An 18,907-nucleotide genomic window follows, 5' to 3' on the forward strand; every position below is an offset into this window, starting at 1 on the left:
TCCATCTGTCAAGTTGTTGAATTGAACGTACAGCTTCCTTGGGAGGACAAAAATCTTGCCCTTGACGTCAAGGCAGCATTTGACTGAATATGGCATCAAGGAGCCCAACCAAAACTGGAGTCAACAGGAATCAGAGGGAAAACTCTCCGCTGGCTGAAGTCATAGCTAGCAGAAAGGAAGATGGTTGTGGTTGTTGGAGGTCAGTCATCTCAGTTCCAGGACATCACTGCAGGAGTTCCTCAGGATAGTGTCTTCGACCCAACCATCTTCAGCTGCTTCATCAAGAACCTTCCTTCCAATATAAGGTCAGAAGTGGGGATGTTCGCTGATGATTGCACAATGTGCAGCACCATTCATGACTCCTCAGATGCTGGAACAGTCTATATCCAAATGCAGCAAGACCTGGACAATATACAGGCTTGGGCTGACAAGTGGCAAGTAACATTCACGCCACACAAGTGTCAGGCAATGACCATCTCTAACAAGAGAGAATCTAACCATCACCCCTTGATGTTCAATGGCATTACCTTCACTGAATCCCCCGCTGTCAACATCCTGGAGGTTATCATTGACCAGAAACTGAGTTGGACTAGCCACAAATACTGTGGCTACAAGAGCAGGTCAGGGGCTAGGAATGGTGCGACGAGTAACTCGCCTCCTGACACCCCAAAGCCTGTCCACCGTCTACAAGGCACAAGTCAGGAGTGTGATGGAATACTCCCCACTTGCCTGTATGAGTGTAGCTCCCACAACTCAAGAAGCTTGACTGCATCCAGGACAAAGCAGCCCACTTGATTGGCACCCCATCCACAAACACTCACTCCCTCCACCACTGACTCACAGTAGCAGCAGTGTGTACCATCTACAAGATGCACTGCAGGAATTCACCAAGGCTCCTTCGCCAGCACCTTCCAAACCCATCACCACTACCATCTAGAAGGACAAGGGCAGCAGATAGATGGGAACACCACTATCTAGAAGTTTCCCTCCAAGTCGCTCACCATCCTGGCTTGGAAATATATCGCCGTTCCTTCACTGTCATTGGGTCAAAATCCTGGAACTCCCTCCCTAACAGCACTGTGGGTATACCCACACCACATGGACTGCAGTGGTTCAACAAGGCAGCTCACCACCACCTTCCCAAGGGCAACTAAGGATGGGTAATAAATGTTGGTCCAGCCAGTGAAGCCCACATCTCATGAATGAATTTTTAAAAATTGTCTGTTGCCTGACAACATCTACACAATGGGAGCACTCCAGAAAGGATGGTCAATACTATTCTGTCCTCAAAATCAAAAAGTCATTCCTTTTTTGTTGCTATTGGCAGCGTCCTCAATACCAAAGTTATGATGATGATGATGGTTTCACTTCAAGTTTGAAGAAAACTACTGATGTGCACACTCATCACCGATGAACACTGAGGGTTATGAAGTCCCAGTCTGGACGCACAGAGTCGGAAACAGTTGGGGCATTGGAACTCATGCTGTGTCATGGAAAGATGTTGCTCTATAACATTGTTCACAGGCAGCAATAAGACATTGATACTTTTCAAAAGTGACTGAAGCTCTACGGATCAGAGCTCTCCAGCAGGTTCCTTCTCGCACTGATTGTTCCAGTTCATTACGCTTGATGCTGCACCACTTCAGATTTCCCTTAAGCATGTCTTTGTAGCGCTTGCATGGCCAACCTTGGTTTCTTTTGCCAGACGTTAGCTCCTCCTACAGCAGCTGTCTCGGAAAGCAATGGTCCTCCGTTCTAATTACAGGCCCTACCTAGCACAGTTGGGCTGTCAGGAGAATTGCCTCAATACTTATTGTCCGGGTTCGGTCTAAGATCTCAAGGTTTGTGATCCAGTCTTGCCAACAGATGCCGAGGATGGAGTGAAGAGTACGCATTGTAATAGTGCAGTTGTTCCAACTACCTTATAGCAAGGTTACTTAATGGGATAAAGACAGAAAATACTGGAAACACTCAGCAGGTCAGGCAGCATTCGTTGGGCGAGAAACAGAGTCAACATTTCAGGTTGATGACCATTCATCACAGTTAGAAAAGTTAGGATGTGACATGTTTTAAGCAAGTGCAGAAGCAGCGGGGAGGAAAGAACAAAAGGCTGAAAGGGAGGAGAGATTAAATGACAAAAGGAGTGATGGTGCAAGGCAAAAGGAGATAATAATGGCTCAATATAAGATACAATAAATGGGTCCATATACTTAAACCAAAAAACAGCAAGCAATACAGAAGATGTAAGCGACGGCATAAAGCTAGAAGAAAAAGCAGATAAAAATGCAAAAACTAGCACAAATCCTAATCTGTTTGGCTGGGAAAGATACGGGGAACAATAAATGCTGACAAATTGATAGTAAGAGTTACAAAAAAAGAATATGAAAAGAAAACTTCAAGAGATATCAAAAATCAACACAAAACATTTTCACAGTTATAATGGGGAAGGGATGGTGGTCAGAAGCAATGTGGACTCCTTAAAAAGTGATAACGTTGATATTGTCAATTAAAATAAGGAAAGGGAGAACAATTAAAAGGGGGATTAATTACTTTGAATTTGTATTTATTGTAGAGGAAGAGATCAGCAAGGCAAAAATCACAAGGAAACACACATTGAATCAGGCGCCAAGACTCACCAAAATTAATGTAACGAAGAAAACAATGGCACTAAAAAAAGTGACAAAACTCCAGGACCAGATGGTTTCTGACCAAGCTTTTAAAAGCAGTAGGTGAGAACAATACAGGTGCCCTAACTTATAATTTGTCAAAGTCCACTCAATTCGGGAACCGTTCCTTTAGATTGGAAAATTATACATGTCACTCTGCTTTTTAAAAAAGCTGAGCGAGGGAAAGCAGGTAATTATAGGCTAATTTCTGTTGTCGGGGAATAATAATTAAGGATAGGGCAACTGAACACATTTGAAAATGGGCTGGGATTTCAGCAAGATGATCAGGGACCAGGCATGGATTTGAAAGGTGTAGGTAAACCTAACTGAATTTTTTGAAGAGCTGACTAAAGTAGTGGACAGGGGAATGTCTATGGATGTTAGTTATATGGGTTTCCAACAAGCATTCAATAAAGCCCCTCATAAGAGACAGTTAGCTACAGTTGAAGCTGATGGAATTGAAGGCATTTATTGAGCTGATTAGAAAATTGGTAGAGTAGAAGGAGACAGAGAGTAGGGATAATGGGCAAGTCTTTTAATTGGCAAGATGTGACTAAGTGTCCTGGAAGGATCTGTGCTGAGGCCTCAGCTATTTACTGTACTTATTAACAACTTAGATGAGGAAGAGAGAGCCACATAACTAAATTTATCATTGATGCAAAGATTACAAGCAGTGTGTAAGGGGGCATAAAATTACAAACAGAACTTTGGCAAATGGATTTCAATGTAGGCAAGCGTGAGGTCATCCACTTTGGACGTAAGAAGGATAGGTCAAAGTACTTTCTAAATGGTGAAAAATTGGAAACATTGGAGGTCCAAGGAGGCTGAAGGGTCCATGTACATAGATTGGTAAAGTGTTGTAGACAGGTACAGAAGATAATCAAAAAGCTATTGGAATGCTGGTCCTTATCTCTGGAGGACTAGAGTACAAGATGGTAGAAGTTATCCTAGAGTACTGTGTTCAATTCTGGGTATCACGCCTTAGGAAGACTATATTGGGTTTGGAGGGACTACATCAAAATGATACTTGGACTCCAAGGGTGACATTACTAGGAGAGGTTACCCAAACTAGGGTTCCATTCACTGGAATTTAGAACATTTAGGAGTAATTTGATCCATGTTTTCAAGATATTAAAGAGGAGGGTGAATAGAAAACATTTCCCCTGCTTGGAGAGGCTAAGACTAGGGGGCATAGCATAAAAGGTTAGAGTCAGACTTTTTGGCAGTGAAGATAGAAAACACTTCTTTACGCAAAGCGTGTTGTAAGCTTGGAACTCTTTTCACAAATGGCAGATGATCTTACATAAATTGCTCATTTTAAATCTGAAATTGATAGATTTTTGTTAGCAAAAGGCATTATGTGGGGCAGAGGCAGGTATGGAGGTTAGGTCACAGGTCAACCATCATCTCACTGAATGGTGGCAGATGAGGCTCCAGGGCTAAATGCTTACTTACATTCCTATGTCTAGGGCAGCTATAAATGACAAATGGCAGAATCCAGTGTAGTCTAAAGCAGAAAACATTTTCAGGGGGATATCAAGGGGAGTCCAGGAGTTTGAAGCCAAGCACTAAACACCCAGAAAACTAAGGTCCTCTTCCAACAGCTCCCACAGCACAAAACCTCCTCAAAATTAAGATCGATAGCGATATCCTTAAAAATGTAGACCACTTTCCATATCTGGGGAGTCTCCTCTCGACGAAAGCAGACACTGACCACAAAATTCAACATCACCTCCAATGCCCAACTGAGCCTTTGGCCGACTGAAAAAAAGAGCATTTGAGGACTGGCATTTCAACCTGAGACTAAGGTGATGGTTTTACTGGGCAGCTCCTATATGCTTTGGAGATTTGAACAACCTATAGCAGGTACCTCAAAGCACTGGAGAAATACTACCAGTGGTGCCTTCGCAAGATCCTCCAAATTAGGTGGCCAAAAAGGCAGTCCAACAGCAGCATCCTCTCCAACTTTCCCAGCATCGAGAAACTAATCACTCAAAACCTGCTCTGCTGAGCGGGACATGTAGTTTGTATGCTTGACGCCAGACTCTTGAAGCAACTGCTCTTTAGAGATCACCTCAAAGCATCCTGAGGAGATCAAACTCCCCTGATGATTCATGGGAGAGCCTGGCTCGTGACTGACTAAGATGGAGAAAGCTCATCCAGGAAGGCGCAGAATACATCAAGAGACTTGCAGAGGTGAAGCCAGGGCATCAGAGGGAGCAGTCTGCAGATCTCGCATTGGGCTTAACAGCAACCTCGGAGTCCATCGAACCAAAGTGGAAGCGAGTCATTCTCGATTCGAAGAGGATATCATTGCCAGAGGCAATGCTGTTGATTCTTAACCAGGTTTGCCTGGCAACCCACCCAGTTGCATTCAAGAAGGCAGCTCACCACCACCCTTTCAAGGGTAATTAGGGATATGTATTAAATAGTCTTGCCAGTGACACCCAGATTCCATGAGTGAATAAACAAAAAGCTGCTGGTCTGAAATAAATTGAAGCAGTTATGATCTGAAATTGTTGAATTCATTGTTGAGTCCTGAAGGCTGTAAAGTGCCTACTCAAACGATGAGGCACTGTTCTTCGAGCTGTTGTTGAGCTTCATTAGAACAGTGTAGGAGGCCAAGAACAGAGCAGTAAGAGTGGGAGTGGGGGTGGAGATTTAAAATAATTCAGATTTCTAGCATCCGGACTATTTTGCTTTTTTAATTAGTGAGATGTCACCTTCAGTAGCTAAGATGACTAAACCCTGTTGTGAAAGATTGGTGATAAGGTCGTAAATTCAGATTTCTAAGTGGTATGAAGGTGTTTTTTGGTTACAAACATCCAGCTCCTTAGCTCAGTGTTTATACTCAAGTTACTTTAAAGCAAGCAGGTGACACAGCTGCCTGGAAAAGCTGGCAGCTGAGTAGGAATGTGCAAGAAAACGTGTAGGAAGCTACAGGATCCTGTTCCACGTGCACTACTGCCACCCTGTTTGCCTAGATATAAAGAATAGCCTGTCACTTGTTGCTAGATTCAGTACATGCCAAAGCCAAACAAGCCAGTGGATTGGCTGAAGTTGCTCCAGACCTGCAGGACGTGCTCTAGCCAAGACATGAGAAAGATGCCAAAGATCTGAGCCCAAGCACAACATTATAACTGAAGCAGGACTGGAGAAGTGGCACAGGTTTAAGCCAGGGCCATAAAGAGTCGCGGTGGCTACACTCCCAACATCAATACAGAATATTCATGAATACCAGTGAGGAAGATTTTTGCACATCTCTTCTCCATCTTGCAGAGCTTCAAGCCAACAACATCTCCTGGTATTTTGTCCCTCAGGTGCTCTAAATGCAGTGTTACTCTCCATTTACTAAGCCAGGGCTACGGTAGCACTCACCAGGCCAGAGAAAACCTAGCGTTTGCCCAGTAGAAATTCTTTTGGCTGTTCCATCAGATCAAACATCAACAAATACAATTCATGAAGGAAATTATCTTCAATACGCTTGCTGCCGGTCTGGATTTGAGATTGTAATTGCTGTGTCCTGTGGAGTTGTTCTGAATTGTTTGAGGATGTTCCAAATTTAGCAGCAACACTTCATGGTGTTCATTGATGTAAATTTCAAGAATGAAGTAGAGAAGTATAAGCATCGCAGTCAAATTTTAGTTATTTTTATGTGTACTATTTTATTCAGATCAGCAAATCAAGTAAATTATAGTATTATGTTCCAGAAATAAACAGCAACCTGGCTCGATGCACACTACAGGTATCCTATCGGAAGGTACAGTATATGTCAGTACAACTGATTTCCCAGGGCACTGTTTCAGACTTTGTGCTATTAACAAGAAATTATTGACAACTGCCTACTCTTTAATGAAATGATGCAATAGGTCCAAAGATAGTCGAACAAAGGCAGTAGCACTGAACAATGCATTGTGGCTGCTGTTTGTACAATTAGAAATCATTAGCCAATCAAATATCTGTACTCAGAAACCTTTAAGTTAATCATATATGCATTTATGCTTGTTCTTTCGCTGCTTATAATAATTCATTTCTTAGCCCATCTTCCATTCACGTGCTGCTGTCAAAAGTATAATGAGGTATACATCTTGCATAAGGAAGAGTTTTCGGCCACATTTCATTAAACATCACTTAATAAGAAACCAGAAATACAGCCACTATATTCTGGTGAGGTTAACAACCTGACTACATATTTAAAAAGGGGGATCCTGATTATGGGAACATCTCATTGCATGATCTGCTGCAGGTTAAAAGCAATGGAAGAAATGTTTGCCTTCTTTGAGGCTATGCAATGAAGAGAAGACACAGCTTTAAGAAATCACCACTGGTGTTGTATTTTCAGTAAGGACATCACACTAAGTTTACAACCAACTTTTTGTAAAGAAAATTCAGAGACAAGAGACATAATTAACCCACAAGTACACATCAGCCATCTTTATAACTTTATTTAGAAAAAGCAAGCAGTTCCATTTTCATTGCTATCAGAAATATTGCTAATCTGAGTTCCTGGTCCATTTAAATCCTATTTGGTATTGTAACGTAGCAAAATAACTCCATGTCTGCCATGTTAGTAACCACAAGAAATATTCCACCATAAACCAGGTTTCCATCTAAAATTACTCCATTAAAACATACACCATACTTAATGGTATTATTCCATGTGTTAACGTTGTTCTGAAACAATGGATCCCTTCTGGAGTCCCATGGCCCTTATAGACGTAAAATACATGAACCAGCACAATCTGAGCTAATTGACTAGCACAATACACACTGCAGTTTAACAGTCTGGGGAGGACGATGGTGACATGAGTTTAAACTAAACAAGGCTAGGGATAGACTGGATGTTAGGCAGTCCTTCTTTTCCCAGGGTCTCTGGAATAAACTACCAACTCTCTGAATATCTTCAAGGGGAGTTGGAACAGTACTTGCCGGGGGCAGAGTTCACATCAGGAGGCAAAGAGAAAGCAGTTGGGCCTGGGCTGGTTTCAACTGCTTGAGAGGGTTGCAGAAGAATTTTCAAAAATAGCTTTTCCCCTTACTGGCCCTGGGTTTCTTCTGTTTTTTTTAAGTTACACAGCTGGAAGAGGAAGGGTTCAGTCACAATGCTCAAGGCATCATAGTGAGGGCCAGACTTGATGGACCCTCTGATCTCTTCCTGCCGGTCAAGTTCATGTTTGCATCTCCATTAAAAATCTCACACATCCATTTCAGATGAATACAATACCTCAGCACCTGGGTTTAGAACTGGAGTCCAAGTTTTCTCAAGCAGAGCTGAAATATTAAAGAGCTGTCACTTGCCGAGTTACAGATCATACAATCTGCTTTTGAAATGACTTGAGCTTCTTACCTCAGCATCTTTGATAAAAAGAAACACACCGACCACTTTCCTTCTAAGTTTCAGTCTACATTTACAGCTGATGAGGCATTGTTTGAAACGGACCAATATCATGGAAAGGCCATTTTTAAATTGCACAAACTCTTAACAGTTGGTTACACAATTTAGCCTCATAAAACACAGGCAATATTACTTGGTCAAATATTTGACTATTTCCAAAAAAGTATAATTATCTGCATATTTTAACAAAAAAAATGCAATTCTGAATTTTTAAAAATTCTATTATTTGGGTTTAATAGAAATTGGGTTTCATTTCTGCCTCATCAACTTTTCTCCACTCCTATTTCACCTGCTTTTTTTTGCTCCTTTTCAAATTTGTCCTGGGCTTCTTTTTCATTCCTGTGCATAATCTTTCCATGTATTTTTCTTTAAAAAGTCAGATAGGAAACACAATACACTCTGGCATCCAATGCAGTTCCAGTTTTAGTTGCTCCCAATTTTACTCCGGGTTCTATAGTCCAACCAGCAACCTCCCCATTTCCAACAATCTGTTGTGGCCTTCAGGTCTTGTCCCTGAGAAGCAGCGTCCCTAATGTAAACGCTTATACAGCGACAGTAGGTATTCGCACCTCTCGACTTCGGCTAAGTGCATGCAGTTGGGAAGACGTTGGAGGGGGATGCAGCTTCGTAGGTGTCACGGGGTATTTTGCAGCAGTTACCCAGTGCAAACAAACCGCATTTAATTCAATTGAACAGATCCGAGATATAGCACACAAAAAAAAAGTATATCGCCGTCTCCAATTTGTAGTCCCCTCGGTCAGAAGGAGCCAAACGCTCACAAGTACCTTGGGGCGAGAGGGGACGTCGAACTCCATGCAAATTGCAACATTCTATACAAGTTTTACACTACGAGTCACAAGCTGATGTAAAAATAACAATGCACAAATCAAACTCTTTGGTTTCAATGATTCAACTCGGGTTGTAAATCTTAGGGTCTTCCAACAGATTTGCACCATTTTAAATTGGAGACAATCTCTGGAGATCAACCCTTGCACGGTTGAGTTGGACAATTACTCACATAATCATAATGGATTTATCCTGCATCGCCCACCGTGAACAAAGACCCTTACCAATATTCAATTCCCACGTAAAGAGCTTCCAATCAACCCCAATCGCTACTGCGCCAAGTCATTAAGGGTTTCGGGGAACCACGGTCTGATTTTACAACTCATGGACATGGTTACCGTGCCTTTGACCAGCCAGCTCTTAACCCATATGCAAGGTCGACCAAAACATGTTACTTTCCATTGGTGCCTTGTCATATGGCGCCCGCCTGGTACATTTCCATTGCATTTTTTCAACAGAGGCGGTCACACCGCCCCCTCTCCTTCCGTCTCAGAGAAAAAAACCTTTATACAATCTGATGAGCTGCAACTCTTCAATAACCAAAGCGGGGATATATCAACGATCAGAAACGATATCTGGCGGCCGGCACGATTGGTCACTCAGTTTGTATGAGTGGCTATTTTAAGCCACTTGCAAAATTACCCCAGGAAGTAATCATCAGGCAGTGCCTTTCTGACGCGTGTCTTGTCTCCTACCAAAAAATTTGTATGATATTTTTACATTAATATTTAGTTCATTGGATATTAAAGCCCCTCCCCCATCAAAAAATTAATCCGTCCCATATATTCTACACATGCATCATCCAACACTTGACACTGCGATGGGGGAAATATTACTTGACCTATGACTAATAGGCAGCACTATCCTTTTTTTAAAATACACACAGCACTTTAAAATGCAACTGCAAGAAGTAAATTCACATTACTCTTCCAAGCTAGGATATTAATTATAAAACTGTGGTGGCAGACTTTGCTGAGACATCAGTAGCAAACACATCGTACGAGCTGCTAAATGTGCTTTACAACACTTATTAAAAAAAATGTGTGCATCAATAAAAGTACAACTGCCACCCCACAAGGAGCCACCTTACGGCACGTTGTTAAAACCCAATCCTTCCAGCCAGCGTAATGCAGGGGGAGACTAATATATATATACATATATATATGTGTACACACAAATAAAGTAGATCGCACAGGGCTAAAGGCTACAAAGAAAGAGAGAGAAGGGGGGAAACGGTGCAAAATAAAGAGTGATAATGAGATTTGAAACTCCATCCACTCTGAGCTTCCTGCACATTGATGCGGACAGAAAAGTCGTCAGCCGTCCTGTCATTAAATTAGTGCGTACACACTTCATGCTGCACTCGTTCCTCCTACCACCTCGCCAACCTGGAGTTCTCCCCCACCCCCCCCCCCTTCCTCCTCCTCTTCTCTTCTCTCCCCTCTAGGCTCTGGTCATTGTACTGCTGCACCTATCTGGCCCCCTCAGATGCAACCGCTAACTCTCTTATTTTTCCCAAGGCCTATCATCAAGCAATGCATTTAAGCATTCAAAGAGAAAGCAGAGCGACAGCGCTCCCATCCCACAGCTTCTCAATTCTTTTTCTCCCTGTGTGCAAGAGAGGGCGAGAGAGAGAGAGAGAGAGGAGGGAAAAAAATGCAAGCAATCAAGCAAGCCTCGGAGGAGCTTCGGCTACTTTCTAACGCTTCCCCCTCGTGTTGTATCTAGTTGGAGACGGGGAGGTTTGGTGGGGAGAGGGAGGGCGATCAGCTATATAAAAAAATATTAAGGGCAGTACCTCGTACAGATCTCCTGAAGCCATCCCGCTTTTAGACGTGGTCGCTGCTTGCTTGCTGCTGCTGCTTCTGGTGGTGTTGCTTGCTGCTGCTGCTGTTGTTTTGGCGGCCGGGTTGTCTCAGTGTTCCTTTGCAGGCTGACACACACACACACATACACACATTCACATACACACACACATATACAGGGGACTGGGTTAATGCGCAGAATCCGCCGCTAGCGTCTCTCTCTCGCTCGCTCTCTCTCTCTCTCTGTGGCTACACTGTAACAGGAGGAAGTAACGAAACGCCCCATCCAATCCCGCAGCGCCTAACAAACTACACGGCCGGCCCCACGTGCGGGAAGGAAGAGGGACAAGTAACCAGATGAGAGGGAAGATAACGCTTCTCTCCCCCCACCACCCACCAGCAATGTTTTACCTGGCCAGGCCCTCCTCCCCATGCTGCCAACACCTGAGAACAGAAGAAAAACATGTATTTCTGTTTCTTCATTAAAAAACGCATTCTCAATGGTTTAACAACGTGTCACCGCTTTGGAGAGAGAAAAAAAAGAATTCACCGTTTTTAACTAAAATAGGCTTTTCAGTTGGTATTTTTTAAAGTCACATTCTCAATGGTAAATCAACTTGTCACTGCTTTGGAGAGCAATATATTAACAATCATCAATTAATACGTGCTTTTGTATTTGGTAATTTTTCAAGTCACGTTCTCATTGGTAAACCAACTTGTCCCTGCTTTGGACAGCAAAAAATTAGCAATTTTTCATTAAAATATGGTTTCTTATTGGTATTTTTGAAAGTCACATTCTCAATGGCTTAGCAATGTGTTTTGGAGAGCAAAGAATTCACACTTTTTAAAATTAAAGTATACTTTTGCATTAGTATTTTTAGTCACATTCTCAATGGTAAAGCAATGTGCCACAATATTGTAGAGAAAATGCTTCCAATTTTTAAATTAAAATACGTTATTTTAAAAAATAGGTTCCAAATAATTGGTCCTCCCCACACTGATGTTTTGACCTGTCAATGTATAAAAGATTGTAACAGCAAAATATTGTGGATGCTGGGGATCTGAAACTAAAACAAAAATTGCAACAAAAAAAAAGAACAGCTCAGCAGGTCTGACAGCATCTAAGGAGAAAAAGACAGAGTTAACGTTTCGAGTCCATATGACTTCTTCAGGACTTCTATTGGGCACATCCCAACTCACGTCAATTCCAAAATTTTTTCAAAAAGCTCTTGTATTTTGAGCACCATGTGCTTTTAGTGAGTCCTACTACTGTGCCAATGAGGACAACCTCGAATTTCCACTCACCTCCCTATTTAAGGTCCTGAGGGTCTTCCGAAGAAGAACTATACGGACTCGAAACATAAATTCTGTCTTTCTGTCCACTGATGCTGTCAGACCTGCTGAGTTTTTCCAGCAATTTTTGCTTTTGTATAAAAGATTGTAACTGGATTTATATACATATGCATCTATACATTTGTGATAGGACTGCATCTATTTAAATTATAATATTTGTGATATGATCATTTTTGTATTGAGTTACCTGGCCAAGGAAAAGTTATTGTGATCATAAAACAATAAACTCAGAGCAAAGTTTGCCTCAGCACCTTAAATAGGGAGGTGAGTGAAAATTTGAGGTTGTCCTCATTGGCACAGTAGTAGGACTCGCTAAAAGCACATGGTGCTCAAAATGCAAGAGCTTTTTGACAAAATTTTGAAATAGACATGAGTTGGGATATGCCCAATAAAAGTTGAGTTGGCTAAAGTTCTAATTTACGATCCCTTCTAAAAGGCTGTGATCTCACATGATCACTAACTTGCACCCATTTAAGTCAAACATCAGGAAAGTTACACAATTTTGTTGATTCATTGTACAGCTCCATAATTGCCGAACACTGTAAGAAGGTCATTGTGCATGATAGTAATGGAAACCATGATTATTATATGGTGAGTTGGCAACCAATGTAAAAACCTTAGCAATGGTCATGGATCCTGAAATATTAACTCTGTTTCTGTCTCCACTGATGCTACCTGACATGCTGAGTGTTTCCAGCATTTTGCGTTTTCTTTTTACAAATGAGCTCATGGTGTAAACAACTCAAGTTGTCCTCCCAGGATTTATGAAATCATCAGCCCTTTGAGTTGTATACATGCTTTGCACACCTGTGGCCTCTAGAGGGGTATCTGATGCCCTCTAGATATGTCTGTGTACCGCCTGAGCATTGCCTGAATGATGGCCAAGTCCTGAAATTTCATAATGCGATTAACAGTCTCATTAAGCAACACAGGCCTGCTTTCACCCAATAATTTCATACCTTCAGTGCTACTATGCTTTGACCAGATTTCACTATACTTTGTGTTTCTCTCTTGATTTTTCCTGCATGTTTTCTTCTGTATGCACAAGTAAAATCACAACAATTTGGCAATGCAGTCAGGTAGTCATGTGGGAATATGCACAAATTGCAGGGATGTATTGAAAAGCAACTAGTATTGTGCAGTCAAATCCCTTATCATTGATTATTCTGGAACTTGAGTTGCTGGTGAGAAATGGATAGCAGGAGGTGACAGCTAGTGACAGGTTGGTGGCAGGAATGCACATTTTTTAGACTGGGGAATCTAGGTAATGGGCTAAAGGAATACTAGAAAAGTTAAGCAACTCAAAAAGTTGTAGTTGTGTAATAATAAAATTGTGTTGTAAGTGAAGAAAGATTTGCATGTATGAAGCACCTCTCACAAGCTCAGGCCATCCCAAAGTGCTTTACAGCTAATGGTAAGGGTTTTGAAATGGCTTTGTTGTAGTATGTTCCTATATGCCACTGTAATGTAAAGATGCTTGGCAGATCAAGAGCTAATGTGGGACTGGTGAATACCAGCCAACCGCTGTATGATGTATAGAGTTACATGGTAATAGATTGAGAGAACAGTCTAGAGAGAACTCTTTGGAATCAGCCCGCATGGAGGTAACAGCACTATGCATGACAGTAACCTAGGATCTGTAAATAGTTAAATATTAGCAATAAATGGTTCATGTTTAAATACACAAATCTCAAGCATTCATCATTGAGATACAATATAATACAACATGGTTGGCAGCGGTGGGAGATCAGCACTATCAGCATAGTACAACACAGTTGGCAGTGGTGATCACTTCTACAAGATATCACATCAGAGGTAGTATCATAATCCAACATGGTGATCTGCGGTGATATGAAAGGTGACAGCCAAATGCAAGAACCCAGAACAACATCCCAAGGTATGAAACACGAAGAGCAACTGAAGCCTAACTAGAGAGACATGCACCTAAGAAGAAAAATTGAAGAAAAAGTTGACGAATCTTTGCTACAGGTTTGGAAGTGAGGAATCCACCAAAATGAATGGAAGCCCATTACAGGAAACTGCAAGATCCTAAGTAATGCAGATTTAAGGAACCAGATCACTTGATGGTGATCAAAAATTATAAGAAAGAACCTGTAGTCACATTTTAGAATAGGTAGGGGGTCCCAAGGGCTCAGCATGCTGAAGGCAGTTGAAAGTAAGAAGCAAATAAAAAACAAAGATCTTTTTAAAAACCTTGTGAAAATCCAACAGAGAGTGCTGGTGAGAAGTGACTGAAGCATTCTGGGAGAATTCATCGCAGTCACCATGTCTCAGGAGGGAATCGAGGAGAAGGACTCTTGCACTCAACAGGAGGAAGGGCATCCAACAAAGGGCGCTGGTGAGAAGTGAGTGAAGCATTCTGGGAGAAGTCATTGCAGACACCACAGCTCAGGAGGGAATCGAGGAGAAGGACTCTTGCACTCAACAGGAGGAAGGGCATCCAACAGAGGGCGCTGGTGAGAAGTGACTGAAGCATTCTGGGAGAAGTCATCGCAGTCACCATGACTCAGGAGGGAATCGAGGAGGAGCCACTGTCAAAGAACGGGATATCCCCAAACATTACATTGCTGTGGTGTTTCCATCCCTCCCTCCTCCTCAAACCTAAAAAAAGAGAGAGGAAGAAGCAGTACCTTCAGGAGTGCAACAGACCTGCGAGGCACACTCTTCTGAAAGTGAATTTTAAAGAAAAAGCAGCTGATTGGTGAGTTAAACCCTGGGAGCAGAGCGGTGACCATGGGGTATAGAGTAACTGAAGCCAAAACTGAAAAAGTGATGTCACAGGAAAGCTGTGACCTGATTGGTTGGTAGGAAGTCTGCACCAAATTTGAAAAAAAAAAACACTGCAAAGCTAACTAATAAATTAATTATCTAAGTAGAGATGGCTGGGCAGGTGATGTGCTGTAGCTGTCTGATGTGGGAGCTGGCAGATCCCATTGCGAGCCACAGTGACCACATCTGCAGCAAGTGTTGGTTGCTGGAGGAAATCCGGCTCAGAATTGATGAGCTGGAGTCCGAGCTCCAGACGCTGCAGTACATCCGGGAGGGGGAAAGTTACCTGGACGCTTTGTATCAGGAGGTGGTCACACCCGGTAGATTAAGTACCTCAAGTCCGGTCAGTGGTCAAGGTCAGCAGGGTGTGACTGCAAGTGTGGCAGGTAGAGCGATCCTGTGTTCACGAACAGAGGAGCCTCAGCTCCTGACCTTGTCCAACTGGTACGAGGTACTTGCTCCCTGTGTGGATGAGGAACAGGGCTGTAGGGAGGATGAGCCAGCTGACCACGGCACTGTGGCACAGGAGGCCATTCAAGAAGGGGGAGCAAAAAGACAAGTGGTAGTTGTAGGGGATTCTATAATTAGGGGAATTTATAGCATCCTTTGTAAGCAGGATCGAGAGTCCCGCATGGTATGTTGCCTGCTCGAGTCAGGGTGAGGGACATCTCTGACCAGCTTGAAAGGATATTGGAGAGGGAGGGGAAGGATCCAGTTGTTGTGGTCCACGTTGGGAAAATAACATAGGTAAGACTAGGAAAGAGGACCTGTTTGGGGATTATCAGGAACTAGGAACTAAATTAAAGAAGAGGTCCTCAAGGGTTATAATCTCCGGATTACTACCCGAGCCATGTGCAAATTGACATTGGGATGCGAGAATAAGGGAAGTAAACATGTGGCTAAAGGAGTGGTGCGGGAAAGAGGAGTTCCATTTCATGGGGCACTGGCATCAGTATTGGAACAGGAGGGATCTGTACCGTTGGGACGGTCTCCACCTGAACCAATCTGGGACCATTGTTCTGGCGAAAAGGGTAAATAGGTCAACAGGACTTTAAACTAGAAAGTTGGGGGGGTGGTGGTAAAACTCCAAGAAGTATGACTAATGGGAAACAAAGCAGCAGGTTAGCGTGTGGGGGGGGTGGATTCAACTTCATGGAAAATTATGACAAAACTGAAAAGAAAGGAGAGCCCAGGAGAGGCTTTTCAAGTCTCCAGAACACAAAATAGGACAGCGTGTTTGGAAAGGGCTAGGAATCTAACTTCAAGCACATCAGATAAAGGGACGACAACGAGAAAGGGGACGGGAAATACAGGACTGAAGGTGTTGTATCTGAATGCACGCAGTATAGGAAATAAGGTAAATGAGCTTCTGGCGCAGATTGAAATTGGCAGGTATGATGTGGTGGACATTACGGAGACATGGCTGCAAGGGGATCAGGACTGGGAGCTAAATATCCAAGGATATACATCCTATCGGAAAGATAGGCAGGTTGGCAGAGGGGGTGGGGTTGCTTTGTTAGTAAGAAATTAAATTAAGTCGATAGCAAGGAATGATGTAGGGTCAGATGATGTAGAATCTGTGTGGGTAGAGTTGAGGAACCGCAAAGGTAAAAAAACCATAATGGGAGTTATGTACAGGCCTCCGAACAGTAGGCAGGAAGTGGGGCACAAGATACACCAGGAGATAGAAAAGGCATGTAAGAAAGGCAAGGTTACAGTGATCATGGGGGATTTCAATATGCAGGTAGACTGGGAAAATCAGGTTGGTAGTGGATCCCAAGAAAAGGAATTTGTGGAATGTCTACACAATGGCTTTTTGGAGCAGCTTGTGGTGGAGCCCACTGGGGAACAGGCAATTCTAGATTTAGTGATGTGTAATGAGGCAGATTTGATAAGGGAGCTTAACGTGAAGGAACCCTTAGGAGGAAGTGACCATAATATGATAGAATTTACCCTGCAATTTGAGAGAAAAAACTGGAATCAAATGTAACAGTATTACAGTTGAATAAAGGCAACTACAGAGGCATGAGGGAGGAGCTGGCCAGAATTGACTGGGAGATGAGTCTAGCAGGAAAGACAGTGGAAAAGCAATGGCAGGAGTTTCTGGGAGTAATTTGGGAGACACAGCAAAAATTCATCCCGAGGAAGAAGAAGCATACTAAAGGGAGGATGAGGCAACCATGGCTGACAAGGGAAGTCAGGGACAGCATAAAAGCTAAAGAGAAAGCATACAATGTGGCGAAGAGCAGTGGGAAACCAGGGGATTGGGAAGCCTACAAAGATCAACAGAGGACAACTAAAAAAGAGATAAGGAGGGAGAAGATTAAATATGAGGGTAAACTAGCCAGTAATATAAAAGAAGATTGCCAGAGTTTTTTTAGATATATAAAGGGTAAGAGAGAGGCAAAAGTGGACATTGGGCCGCTGGAAAATGACGCTGGAGAAGTAGTAGTGGGGAACAAAGAAATGGCGGAGGAACTGAATAGGTACTTTGCGTCAGTCTTCACAGTGGAAGACTTGAGTGACATCCCCAAAGTTCAAGAGAGTTGGGGGGCAGAGGTGAGTATGGTGGCCATTAGCAAGGAGAAGGTGCTAGGGAAACTGAAAGGTCTGAAGGTGGATAAATCACCTGGACCAGATGGATTACACCCCAGAGTTCTGAAGGAGATAGCTGAAGAGACAGTGGAGGCGTTAGTGGTGATCTTTCAGGAATCACTGGAGTCAGGGAGGGTCCCAGAGGACTGGAAAATCGCTAATGTAAACCCCCTGTTTAAGAAGGGAGTGAGGCAAAAGACGGGAAATTACAGGCCAATTAGCCTGACCTCTGTCGTTGGTAAGATTTTAGAGTCCATTATTAAGGATGAGATTTCAGAATACTTGGAAGTGCATGGTAAAATCGGGCAAAGTCAGCATGGTTTCATCAGGGGAAGTCATGCCTGACAAATCTGTTAGAATTCTTTTAGGAGGTAATGAGTAGGTTAGACAAAGGAGAGCCAATGGATGTTATCTACTTGGACTTTCAGAAGGCTTTGACAAGGTCTGCACAGGAGGCTGCTCAGTAAGATAAGAGCTCATGGTGTTAGAGGCAAGGTACTAGCATGGATAGAAGATTGGCTGTCTGACAGGAGGCAGAGAGTGGGGATAAGGGGGTCCTTCTCAGGATGGCGGCCGGTGACTAGTGGAGTTCCGGAGGGTCAGTGTTGGGACCACAACTTTTCACTTTATACATTAATGATCTAGATGAAGGAACTGAGGGCATCATAGCTAAGTTTGTAGATGATACAAAGATAGGTGGAGGGACAGGTAATATTGAGGAGGCGGGGAAGCTGCAGAAGGATTTGGACAGGTTCGGAGAATGGGCAAAGAAATGACAGATGGAATACAATGTGGGGAAGTGTGAGGTCATGCACTTTGATAAGAAGAATAGAGGCATAGACTATTTTCTAAATGGGGAGAGAATTCAGAAATCTGGAGTGCAAAGGAACTTGGGAGTCCTAGTCCAGGATTCTCTTAAGGTTAACTTGCAGGTTGAGTTGGTAGTTAGGAAGGCAAATGCAGTGTTGGCATTTATTTCCAGAGGACTAGAATATAAAAGCAGGGATGTGCTGCTGAGGCTTTATAAGGCTCTGGTCAGACTACATTTAGAATATTGTGAGCAATTTTGGGCCCCGTATCTCAGGAAGGATGTGCTGGCCCTGGAGAGGGTCCAGAGGAGGTTCACGAGAACAATCCCAGGAATGAAAGGCTTAACATACGAGGAACATTTGAGGACTCTGGGTCTATACTTAATGGAGTGTAGAAGGATGAGAGGGGATCTGATTGAAACTTACAGAATATGAAAGGCCTGGATAGAGTGGCTATGGGGAAGATTTTTCCATTAATAGGAGAGACTAGGCACAGCCTCAGAGTAAAGGGAAGACCTTTTAGGACAGAGATGAAGAGAAACTTCTTTAGCCAGGGAGTGGTGACTCTATGGAATTCATTGCCACAGAAGGCTGTGGAGGCCAAGTCATTGAGTGTATTTAAGACCGAGATAGGTAGGTTCTTGATTG

The 18,907-nt window shown here is 42.9% G+C and overlaps 1 protein-coding gene across 1 annotated transcript in view; it reads right to left on the reverse strand.

Moving 5' to 3' along the window:
- Positions 1 to 10,951, reverse strand: part of LOC121279912 (chromodomain Y-like protein 2) — a 139,417-nt gene extending 128,466 nt beyond the window's left edge. The window contains exon 1 of the mRNA XM_041191471.1: positions 10,706 to 10,951. Within this exon, the coding sequence (XP_041047405.1) occupies positions 10,706 to 10,729 (24 nt within the window). The 5' untranslated portion in view covers positions 10,730 to 10,951. The remainder of the gene's footprint in view (positions 1 to 10,705) is intronic.
- Positions 10,952 to 18,907: the final 7,956 nt, after the last annotated feature.

This window comes from Carcharodon carcharias, chromosome 7, assembly GCF_017639515.1.
Source record: "Carcharodon carcharias isolate sCarCar2 chromosome 7, sCarCar2.pri, whole genome shotgun sequence".
Lineage (NCBI taxonomy): Eukaryota > Metazoa > Chordata > Chondrichthyes > Lamniformes > Lamnidae > Carcharodon > Carcharodon carcharias.